The sequence below is a fragment of the Xenopus laevis genome, chromosome 8S (assembly GCF_017654675.1).
Source record: "Xenopus laevis strain J_2021 chromosome 8S, Xenopus_laevis_v10.1, whole genome shotgun sequence".
Lineage (NCBI taxonomy): Eukaryota > Metazoa > Chordata > Amphibia > Anura > Pipidae > Xenopus > Xenopus laevis.
Window position 1 is genome coordinate 14,852,430 of NC_054386.1, and position 13,001 is coordinate 14,865,430.

General features: G+C 35.2%; 1 protein-coding gene across 2 annotated transcripts in view; it reads right to left on the bottom strand.

Annotated features, from left to right (window-relative positions):
- Window positions 1–13,001, bottom strand: part of mdga2.S (MAM domain containing glycosylphosphatidylinositol anchor 2 S homeolog) — a 326,548-nt gene that overhangs the window by 178,328 nt on the left and 135,219 nt on the right. For both annotated transcript variants that reach the window (XM_041574780.1, XM_041574779.1), the window contains exon 2: window positions 4,779–4,918. In XM_041574780.1, the coding sequence (XP_041430714.1) occupies window positions 4,779–4,918 (140 nt within the window). The remainder of the gene's footprint in view (window positions 1–4,778; window positions 4,919–13,001) is intronic.

A 13,001-nucleotide genomic window follows, 5' to 3' on the forward strand; every position in this document is an offset into this window, starting at 1 on the left:
TAAAAAGTGTAATTTATTTTAATTACTTTGTAACAAATCTGTTCGGAATGGGGTTCCTATGGAGAAATAGCAAAATAGTGCTTTCCATGATACTTTGCATATACACAGATACTGCTCACCTTCAGTGCATTTAAATAAGGAGAGCTTCCATATATTGCAAAAATTGTATACATGGGAGCAGTTCCTGGTAAACCTGTTGCAATCAATAAATGGCTGCTAAGGAAGCAAAAAAGAATAAGCAGTAAGGCTATTTTAGGGGAAAAAACATTCAAAAGCCTTTTCATATGTCCATTTAGTTGACTTTAATTTGAACAGACAGAGGTGGGCCAACTGTGTGTCTAGAGAAAATTCCTGTTAGGGAAACATAAAAGATTTATATGGGAATAACTTTGTGGCCTTATTGTGAGATCTCTGACACCTTGCTCATCTCCCAGGACTATTTTTCCAGCTCATTGCCGTCACTCAGGTCAAGCACTTTGCTATGGGCAGAAAGCAGATTTCCTCATCACTATTAAGTTTGATTGCCTCTGTGAAGTGTGCAGTGAACCAAATAAATTAATTGGCTACAAATCAAAAAACACATCATGATACAAGAGAAGCTTTTTTTAAAAAAAAATAATCTGAAATGTTAGTGTGCAGTACACAGCTGTTATATGTAGCAAATATCTTATAAAAAAATCAGATTTACAAAGATTAATATCAGTGTCAGTGGCTTGCAGAAGAATCTGTAAATATTGTGCAAATATGGTGTGCCTCCATCATTGATTTTTTTCCTAAATTTTATGCGAGTAGTTACCCATTGCTGAGATGTTTGCCTTGCATTGGCATATGCAAGTAATAGGAGTAATTCAACAATACACACTTTTCTAAATATTTCATTTGTGTTACACCATTCCATGTTTTTCTGTCCAAATCTTTTCACACAATTTGAGAAATATGCCCTTGTAGTGTATGTTTTAAACATCCCATCTATCTCAAGGTTTTCAGGTATGGCTAAGGGGCCGATTCACCAAGGGTCGAATATCGAGGGTTAATTAACCCTCAATATTTGACTGGGAATTAAAAAAGATTTTAGCGCAAATAGTTTGATCGAACGATCGAAGGAATAATCGTTCGATTAAGGGAATAATAGTTCGATCGAACGATTAAATCCTTCGAAACGAACGATTCAAAGGATTTAAATCCAATGATCGAAGGACTATCCTTCAATCAAAGAAACTTAGGAAAGCCTATGGGGACCTTCCCCATAGGCTAACATTGAGTTCGGTAGCTTTTAGATGGCGAACTAGGGGGTCGAAGTTTTTTCTTAAAGAGACAGTACTTCGACTATCGAATGGTCGAATAGTCGAAAGATTTTTTGTTCGAATCCTTCGATTCGAAGTCGTAGTCAAAGGTTCGAAGTAGCCCATTCGATGGTCGAAGTAGCCCAAAAAACACTTCGAAATTCGAAGTTTCTTTACTTCGAATCCTTCACTCGAAGTTAGTGAATCGGCCCCTAAAAGTGTCAGTTACACAGTTGTGATAACTAGGAGAAAAGTATGCCCAAAAGAAAATAAGCTTAAATAGGCGGAAAAAATATTATTAAACTTAAATTGACATTTAGAAAAAATTACTCATTATTTTAAAATATAATTTTGTATGTTTTGGAATTATTGAGGATTTTTCTATCAATTTCCTATTTTTCTATTTTCAATAAGGCTCTTTTATAGAAAAGGCCAAGAGACCTCTTAAGTGTCCAGTATGGCTCATTTATATGCTAATACTTTTATGAATTAATGTGAAATTCATTCTGCATTGACCACTCCTTACAAAATAAAAAGACATTTCTTGACAGGGACTATGGCAACAAACTAGTTATCTATCCTGTTTCGATTTGCTGAAAAATTTGCGAAAGTATGGGGAAATTTGTGAAACAGCAAAAAAATAACAAAACACATTAAAGTTTAAGGGAGACTTTTTTGTAGCAAAATTTATGAGTCTATAGATAATTGGTGATAATTTTGATGCGCAACATTTTTTACATGTGTGACTCTTTTGTCCAAATGCATTAAAGTCAATGGGAGTCAACAATATTTTTATGCGCAACAATTTTTACGCGCACAATCTTTTAGTCGCATAAAGTTTTTCCACAGTTAATTTTTTGGTGGGTGGCGAAGTGCGGAAATTTGCTGTGAATTCATACCTGCCAAATAAATTTGCCTATCACTACTCAGGAACATGCCCTGACAAAGGATCCTGAGGTTGGACAATCATGGGCTTCATGTCCAAACAGATAAATGGTATTTCTCATAATGGCATAATTATGGAGCTATTATACTTGCGTGAACAATGTAAATTGCCGTTCATGTCTTCCTTTAATCTGCACAATACTATTTATAGCTATTTTAGGTGTGATAGTGTGGGTATAATCAATTAGGATGAACGCTAAATTCTCAGTCCCAGATTTGTGGAAAGGCCACCTAGGCCCGGGCCTAGGGTGGCAGGATTTTAGGGGGGCGGCATGCTGCCCAACCACACCCACATTGGTTCACTGGGGATGCTCTGGAGATACAATCATTTTTTAAATTTCCCAATGCGCCAATCTCCATTGATGATGAAAAGTTGAACGACTAAAAGGGGGGGGCAGGAGCAACGAACAGCATTGGGCCTAGGGGCACCCATTATGTAAATCCGGCCCTGTAGATTCTAACCAAACTGTATTATGCTACTGTATAAACTATTTGGTCTGTTCTTTCAGCTCATACCATTTTCAGCAAGACTGATGTCTAGATGAAGTGAGAATTCCAGTGTCAAAAGTCAAAAATATATTGAATGGGTTACTTTTTGTATGAATGGAACAATAACTTCAATCCCAGGTAAAAAATATGTTTTTTAATACAAGTGAGCATTTCATATGAGCATTAGGGACGGGAGAATTTTTTCACCTTGTTTCGCAGCGGAAATGACGTCCATAGACTTGTATGGCGTTGTGCGTCAAAAAAAAAATGCAGCGCGTCAAAAAAATGCAGCGCGTCAAAACAAAATTTGCCGTGCGTCAATTTTTTTGACGCCCATAGATTTTAATGGCCATCAGCAACATTTCGGTGGCGGCAAATTTTTGGCAAAGTGAAACAGGTCAAATTCGCCCATCCCTGATGAGCATTGTTTAATTTAAATAGGTAATTGTGTGCATTGTGTCTATAAATCATGTAATGCACAAGGATGTGTTGAACAGAAGCAAAAACAAAGACTGAACTGCTGCAATTCAAATGCCTAAGATGGTCTAAAGCATAAGAGTAGGGCCACATAAATATGCAAATAGAAAAAAATGATAAAGTAAGGACAAATATGGCATTAAGAATAGATGCATTTAAATAAACCTTCCATTACTGCACGGTCAAAGGAGGCTATGTCACAGGCACAGATAAATCATTGAATTTTCTGTTAATAATTCATAAATGATCAGGTGCGGTCAAACGTGAAATATTAGTTGGTTGCAGCATCATCAACACTACATGTGAATGCCTAGTCCGACAAGAGCTTTTATACAATGTTACCCTGGCTCATTGCCATAACGCTAATGTTGCACAGGAAAGCTAAGGAGGAAAGGAAAAACAAACACATCACTACAACAGTGGTAGATTTGATCACTGCTGATTTATAGATAAAGTCACTAAACAAACTAAAGGTTGCATATATGCAGGCATTAACCTGTTATATATGTAATACACTTTTAAAGTACAGTACTTTGTGTTTTAGCCACATAAGGGGGAATGTAATTAAAAATTGCAAGTGTTATTTAAAATGGAGTTTTTTTTGAGAATGTTTAGTGCTGCTCGCAATGTAAAATCATTTGCAGTTAAATATCACATCACTACTTCGACCTTCGACTACGACATCGATTCGAATGATTCTAACTAAAAATTGTTCGACTATTCGACCATTCGATAGTCGAAGTACTGTCTCTTTAAAAAAAACTTTGACTACCTACTTGGCCACTTTAAACCTACCGAGCTACAATGTTAGCCTATGGGGACTTTCCCCATAAGTTTGCTAAGATTTTTCTGATCGAGTGATAATCCTTCGATCGATGGATTAAAATCCTTCGATTCGAAGGATTTAATCGTTCGATCGTACGATTTTTCTTTCGATAGTTCGATCAAAGTATTTGCGGTAAATCCTTCGACTTCGATATTCGAAGTCGAAAGATTTTACTTCAAGGGTCAAATATCGAGGGTTAATTAACCCTCGATATTCGACCCTTAGTAAATGTGCCCCCAAATGTTTGCAAGAGCCATTTGATCTCAAACTTTGCAAAGAAGTCGTCGAGGACCTTAAAGGGTCAAAAAGGTTGTAAACATGGTCACAAACATTCGCAATAGTCTTTGCAAACATTATTTGTGCTAACAAATATATTACATTTCCCCCATAAGGTACAAAAAATATCAATGAATAAATCTAACTTGAGTTTGTGACAAATATTGCAAACAATGTGCAATGTAGTAGCATAGAGTGGTTGGGGCAACCTGCCAGAAGGATTCACAGTTGAGGCTGACTTCAGCTACACATTCTCTTGGTGAACATTTTGTGGCAAAAGGAATTCATACCCGCCAAGCCCACTATACTACTCCACTGGAAGGAAGGGGGGGTAATGTTTTTAAACTTCTGTTCTCCTTTACAAGTATTAGAGAAACTCGTATACAGTATATAACTAGCTGGAATATACAACTTTTCATGTATAGCACTCATTCATGCAAACATTCTCTTTCTTTTAAACAGTTTCCAGTTTCTAAACTCACCTGTGGTCTGGGATGTCCTGTAACCAGGCATGTTAATTCTAGTGTCTCCCCTTCCCGTATTGTGTAAACTCTTTCTGAATACCGTTCTTCCTCAATACTACAGGCCAAGCCAGAATGAATAATCCGAACAGTAGGGGGAGCTGTCAATTATTTCCAGAAAGAAAGAAAACAAAAACATATTTAGAAACAGGATTGATGTCAACTATTTAATACCATCACCATAAAATATATTTTTAAAAAGTTACACTCAAAATGCTCCATTTGAAAAACATTTCTTGTTTATTTATAAAATTGTATTTGGTCAACTCTAATTTCTACTCGTTGATATACAATACATTTCATAGGAATGAATAGAAAGTGAGTGGATTTTTCTATGGTGGCTCTAATTTCACATGTTGGTAAATCTGCCCTAGTGGTTTCATTCCAGTTTCATATATATGTAGCACATTTCATTAATATGAAGTAACTAAATATATTTTATCAATGTTATTTTTATTTCAAATCACTGAAACATGATGTTTTATGTTAGCCAAACTTTAAGAACATCAAAATAAATTGAAAAATGTTGTTTTAATTCCTACTCCTTAATATTTTCATGAAATAAAATATTCAGACAAAAAGAAGGCTTAATAATAGAATATAGAAAAGTATTTAATGGAAATATATGCAATTGAACAATTGTACTCATTTCCCTTTTGACCAAACATTTTTGTCTTCACACAAATTTAGTAGTTTTTCTGAACCCACAAATTGTTTACGAAACCCATGAGCCCCCAGTGTATATAATAAAAGTTAATTTTTTGTGAAAAAATATGACCCCTTACCGGTAACAGCATGTCCCAATATATCTTATGCGCAATAGAAATGGGAATAACAGTCTAACAAGGAATATTATACTGTGAAAGGCAAACATTTGTTCTTATAAACACAATTGAATATACATGATTATTGCATATGCCTTTTAATACATTTCAATATAACACTTTTTTGTGCACAGTGTAACATTTACAATAAAGATCTGGCTTTCACCATGTCCAACAGCTTCTTTATGCTACAATTCACTGCACACAAAAAAATATGGCGACAAACAGATGCTTCCTAAAGGACAAGGAAACCCCAATTCACTGGTTGATGCCAAAAATGTTAAGCACCCCAATGAATAGAATCACTGGGATTGTTCTACAGGCTTTGACATTTGTTATCTTCCCATGATCAGTAGCTTGAGCTTTGGCCATCACATGCACAACAAAAAGTACATTTTCTGATTCTACTTTACTGCAGTAACACTTAGGGGCCGATTCACTAACTTCGAGTGAAGGATTCAAAGTAAAAAAACTTCGAATTTCGAAGTTTTTTTTGGGCTACTTCGACCATCGAATGGGCTACTTCGACCTTCGACTACGACTTCAAATCGAAGGATTCAAACTAAAAATCGTTCGACTATTCGACCATTCAATAGTTGAAGTACTGTCTCTTTAAAAAAAACTTTGACCCCCTAGTTTGCCATCTAAAAGCTACCGAAGTCAATGTTAGCCTATGGGGAAGGTCCCCATAGGCTTGCCTAACTTTTTTGATCGAAGGATATTCCTTCGATCGTTGGATTTAAATCCTTCGACTCGAACGATTCGAAGGATTTAATCGTTCGATCGAAGGAATAATCCTTCGATCGTTCGATCGTACTATCTGCGCTAAATCCTTCGACTTCAATATTCGAAGTCGAAGGATTTCAATTGCCAGTCGAATATCGAGGGTTAATTAACCCTCGATATTCAACCCTTAGTGAATCAGCCCCTTAGCAACCAATTAACTGGTCACCTATTTAAAAGCAAACATCTCATGGGTTAGTGCTATTGGGCAAACATAGTGCCTTTTATTACATATGGTGATTATTTCTTTCTACAAACAAAATATTGAGGGGGCTATATCTGGTTGATTTTTTCATGGGAAAAAAACTCACATTTTTAGAGGAAAAATAAACTAGAATTTTTCAAGATTTATTATGTTCTGAAGCTGCTAAAAATTCAAGTCTGAAAATATTCCAGCTAAAACCTGTTGAAATTGTGTAGTTAATGGGCTGTTTACACTGGTTCATTCGATAATCCAAGAAATTTGAGTTTTTCAGGGCAACAACACTAAAAAGTTGTATGATATGAGCATCAAATTAAAAAAGTCACATTTCTAATCATCATACAATTTTTGTCTCGATTTTTTCCAGAAATAATTATTGGTAAATTAAGGGGATTTGAGGTTGGGGAGTTTGGTCCAATTTTTTTTTATAACAGTGAGAAAAAGTTGAGTTGAGTTAGTAAATAGGCCTGCCCAACATAAAAATAACTTATGCCCTCAGTCCACTAACAAAACACTTGGTATGTACACTCGTTACACTGAACTTCTCGTGAACTATCATCAGAAAACTAGCAATAATATTTTGGTTTGCCCCTGTATTTACTACTTCTGTAGAGCTTACATGACAGACATTAAAGGCAAAGAATGCTTTTTTACTTCTTTGGTCCCTTGTTCACAATAAGAAGTACAACAAAAGTCAATGCATATAGTGGCAATTATGTTGTACTCATACAGTGTGTTTCCTTTATACTGACAATAACCATATGCACATTGCAAACAGTTTACCAAATATATCTTAAAGGTCTTAAAACAACAGATGTTCTGATACATTTCTCCTGCATAAGACTGGCTCTTAGTACAAAGCACAAGATAAACACAAGAATGAGAATATAAAGTTGTTTGCCAAGTGTTGTCTCCTGTCTAGTTCAAAGCTTCCCACCACATCATGTTGGGAGCTTTATGCTTCCTACATAAAATGTCCGGTTATAGTATAACAATTCAGTAAATTATGGTAATAAGACACATCTTAATTAATTTATTGCGTGCCTTTATAAGCTGATCCATAAATGTAGCTTTTCTGTAAATGGACAACAAATTTATTTAAAGGACAAGGAAAGTCTAAAATAGAACAAGGCTAGAAATGCTGTATTTTGTATACTAAACATAAACATGAACTTACTGCACCACAAAGACTTATAAAACAAATGATTTATGCTTTCGAAGTTGGCCACAGGGGGCTGTCATCTTGTAACTTTGTTAAACATCTTTGCCTGACCCTGCACATGCTCAGTGTGGTCTGGGCTGCTTAGGGATCGTCATAAACAAAGCTGCTTGAGTTCTGCATGACTGGTAAGTAAGGTGGGGCCCCCCCCTGCTGTTCATAAGTATGATTGTTTCCCTGCTCAGCAGTTAGGGACCATCTGACAATTCCTATCCACAGCAGTAAATGAAGGGAGAATTTCACGGCATACAGTCAGGTTTCTTATAAAAACACATATTTTTTAATTAAAGTATATTGGAGATAGGTTTCTTTTTCATTAAAGAAAGTAAAAATGGGATTTTATTTTTTTGCCTTTCCTTGTCCTTTAATAATAGACTTTCTATTAAATGCATGTGGGCTGTCACAATTAAAAGAATGTCTTTTCCTGAAATACTATTAGCAAACAAATAAATAACACTCTGCCACATTTATTTTATGTGGACATTCCTTAATTTTTATAAGAATCTGTAACACATTACAAAGAATTGCTTTCTTTTTAATATGTTACTGTAAGCGGCAGATTTATCAAAGGTCGTGGTGAATTTTCGAATGAAGGAAATTAGAATTTTGAGCTATTTTTTGTGTACTACGATTAGGGAATAGTCCAAATTCGATTAGAATCTGAAAAAATTAAAAAACTTGATTATAGAAATTTATCATGCACTGCCTCTTTAAAAATTCGACTTTGACCATTTGCCATCTAAAACCTGCCAAATTGGTGTTTTAGCCTTTGGGGGACCTCCTATGACCTATTTGGAGTCAATTGGTGGACTTTTTAGGAAAAACTTTGAATCAAATTCGATCGAATGCGATATTCCTTCAATTCGTACGAATAGAATTCAGCAGAATATGGACCTACTTGATCAAAAACTGACCTATTCAACTGAAAAAAACCTTTGACTTAATTTCGACATAAAAGTCAATCTAGCTGTAATTTTAAGTGCAGAACAAATTAAATGTGAAAAATTATACAGTGAATCTTACCTTTGTATTTGTTATGTAACCATTTCATTGTTATTGATGATTTTGTATATCAAGATTTAGGGGGGTATTTATTAAAACTTGAATTTTTGACCTAACTTCCAAAGACAATCTTGGTTAATTTACTAACAATGCTGATAAAAATTGACTGTGTGGGAAAAAGACTCACAAAAAAAAATTCACAAAACACTTTAAAGTCTATGGGCTTCAAATTTTTGTTGCACAATGTGGTGTGTCAATTTTTTTACCCATTAGAAGTCTATCTATATATTTTTGATGCAAAACACGGCGAAAATTTTCTCATCACTACTCACCAATTGCTATACTGTGGAAGGGTTTAATTACACTTGCAAGTCAATACTTAGGTCTCTTGGAGAGACGACTGTATTTATGGCTCACCAACAATGCCTGGGACTTCAATGCAGCTTTCCTGATTTTTATTCTCTTTTGTTTTTGTAGAATCATTTTTCTACAAGTTGTTTAATAGAAATATTTAAAAACCAAATAAATAAATAAAGAAAAAAAATTACACCCGCAAGCTTGATAAGTACCAACTTATCAATTTCTTGAAAATTTCTTGGGGAGGTTGGTGGTCAGGAGTTGGTGAAGGATTTGTGAAGGGGTATTGGGGAATGAGCCTAGCTTTAGACTTTAAATTTTGTCCATATAGGGTCAAATTTGTTCATACATATGCTATTAAGCTATTTGATGTAGATAGCATCGCATACTTACACTTTGACCTTCCACTATCATTTTGTCTTCCTCTTCTAGTACATTTTTTACTCTTAATCCCTTAATGTCTTTGAAAGTTTCTATTATATCACCTCTTTACCCTTCTAAGACACACATGTTAAGGTCATTGAACTTCTGTCACTTGCATTTATGGACCATATTAGCTTTTTTACTCGCAAAGCTTGCACAATGCTCTATAGCAGTGGCAATTTCATTTTTCCATAAACCCTACATCACACTTCACAGTCCAATCTGATAAAGTGCCATATAATCCCATTAGTAACTTTTGGTAAAATAATGTTTTATCTGACAATAAATCACTCATATTTACCGTACCTCCTAGTAGTTGGTGGGCTTGAAGAAATGTGCTGCCAAGAGCATCAATAAGCAAAATGTATTTTAATTTTTTTCTCTTTGTTTCAGTAACTGTGAATTTTCGCTGTCTATGATTCTCATTTGTTCAGTATAATTGCCTTTGCTTTGCTGTCAAGCTTGGCCCAGAATTGTCTGACCTTTCTGCTGCCTGTACTCAAGTACAATGAATTAAATCTGTCTTTAACAACTTTCTCCTGATACTTTGGCCTGGAATGGCTAACACAAGCAACATTCGCATCTCTTCTACAATTCACTTTCGAGAACTGCAATCAGCATAAGCAAGCAAAATGCACTACTATTTACTAGACAGCTGAACAAGAATAAAATTCTGCAGGTTGAAAGACAGTGAGATCTGAATAGCAGCAGTAGCATTTATAACAAGTATCTGCCCTGACTTAGACTTCAATTTTTCTCAGTACAGAAAATTTCATCCTAAACACAGACATTATAGATGTTTAAGTTCAAATATTCAGATTAGTGAGAGAAAAATTTCTTCAGAAATGCAAAATGCACTTCGCACTAAAGAAGGTTATTTCTTACAATGTGTTTACAGTCGAATATTTGCATAATTAGGGTAAAACCATTTTCTATTATGCAAATGAACACCAAGAGACCTACTGTATGTATTAAAAGTTGATTTTTAGTGGTTTTAAAGGTCTTTGAAGCCACAACTAAATGTACATTCTCTAAAACCACGAATGTAATGGAGTTTATTAAAAGATCTGAATATAAAAAGTAAGAATAAAAAAAAGTACTGAACAATGTGCTAAAAAATAGGAATATGGGTATGGGACCTGTTATCCAGAATGCTCAGGATCTTTCCATAATTTGGATCTTTCAACCTTAAAGGAAAACTATACCCCCCAAACAATGTAGGTCTCAATAGAAAGATATTGCATAAAACAGCTCATATGTAAAACCCTGCTTCATGTAAATAAACCATTTTCATAATAATATACTTTTCTAGTAGTATGTGCCATTGGGTAATCATAAATAGAAAATTGCCATTTTAAAAAATAAGGGCCGCCCCCTGGGATCGTAGGATTCACTGTACTCACAAATATACCAACAAACCATACATGTTAGGTCACATGAGCCAATTAACAGACAGAGTTGTGTCTTTTGCTCCCACACTTCTTCCTGTTACAGTTAGAGTTGAAGTATTTCTGGTCAGGTGATCTCTGAGGCAGCACACAGACCATGACGAAATGGTGGCTCAAGGCAAGAGATGTAAAAGGGCAATATCTACTTAAATATATATTCCAGTTTGGTAAGATTCTTTAATATGCCACTTAATATGATATAAACTATCTGTTGCCTAAGTGTTCATTTTGGGGGTATAGTTTTCCTTTAAGGACTACTAGAAAATCATGTAAAAATTAAACAAGCCCAAAAGGCTGGATTTGCTTCTAATAAGGATTCATTATATCTTAGTTTCGATCAAGTACAAGGTACTGTTTTATTATTACAGCGAAAAAGGAAATAATATTTACAAATTTGGATTATTTCGATAAAATGTCAGTCTATGGGAGATGGCCTTTCCGTAGTTTAGAGCTTTCCGGATTTCTGGATAACAGATCCCGTAACTGTACCTCGGTTTTCGGTCAATTCCTAGCTGAAAGAAATCCAAAAATCCTCTAAAATTCTGAATTGATTAAAAGAGGTCTAATAAAATCAATGCAGCTCCCACTGACTTCTAAAGGGGTTCTGCAACTTTAACTTGCCGAATTTTAATAGCGGAATAACACACATTTTTTGAATAGAAATCCAATTGTTAGTAAATGGGCCCCTAAGTGGAAGGGCTACCACACTGATAACATCTTTGTTGTTATAACAAAACAAATGACAGTTCCAGCATTATTTGTATTTTTTTTCTGTTGAAAGAATTTTGGCTTTTCAAGGATAAAAAGTAAAAGTAGATAGAAAAGAATGTGTTTCAATATGTTCATGGTTCATATTTATAAATTAAACTGCCTTGAAAAATAATATTTTGGCAGACTTTGAGTAAAATAGTGGCAAATACATTTAGATATGCAAATATGTTGAAATGTACTGTTTGCACAACACATTAATATGTTTATCAAATGTTACATTTAAACCACAATGTTTCTTCTACTAGTTGTGTTATCTCTACACCTACATCTAGCTCAACAATAACCTCTGGACTGGCACCTCAAATGCTTTGGTTAAGTTTTACCAGGGTTTTATTTAAAAAAAAAAAGAGACATGTAGCTTTTAATAAAAGTTCCATTTAGCATTTAAGCAGCATTCACGGTTTAGGTGCAGATTTATCAAGGGTCGAATTTTGAAGTGATAAATACTTCGAAATTCGACCCTCAAATTAAAATACTTTGACTTCGAATATCGAAGTCGAAGTATTTTTCACTGAATTTGGCAATCGAACGATCAAAGTAAAATCGTTCAATCGAACAATTAAATCGTTTGAGTCGAACGATTCGAACGATTTTACCGTACAGTCGAACAATTTTACTTCGATGTGTGAAGACTTAGAAAAAATGGTCTAGAAGGTCCCCAAAGGCTAACATAGCACTTTAACAGGTTTAATTTGGAGTATTGAAGTCGAAGTTTATTTTAAAGAGACAGTACTTCGATTATCGAATCGTCGAATATTTGAACGATTTTTACTTCGAGTCGAAGTAAATTCGAAGTCATAGTCAGAGCCGGGCCAAGCCAGGAAGGCGCCCTAGGCATGCGCATGAGCTAGATGCTCACGTGTGCGCGAATAGTTCCCGGTGTACGAATAGCCACTTGTACGCATGCATGAAAAGACGCTTGTGCGCATGCGCGGAGTAATGCGCTATCACTCATAGTTGACAACTAGTAGGCGGTCGGCAGAGAAGGGACCGGACTAGGGGTATGAGTAAGTACGTGCCTGGCGCCCCTCCACCTTTGTGCCCTAGGCAGTGCCTACTCTGCCTACCCCTAGTTCCGGCCCTGGTCGTAGTATCCTATTCAATGGTTGAAGTATCCAAAAAATTACTTAGAATTTCGAATTTTTTTACTTTGAA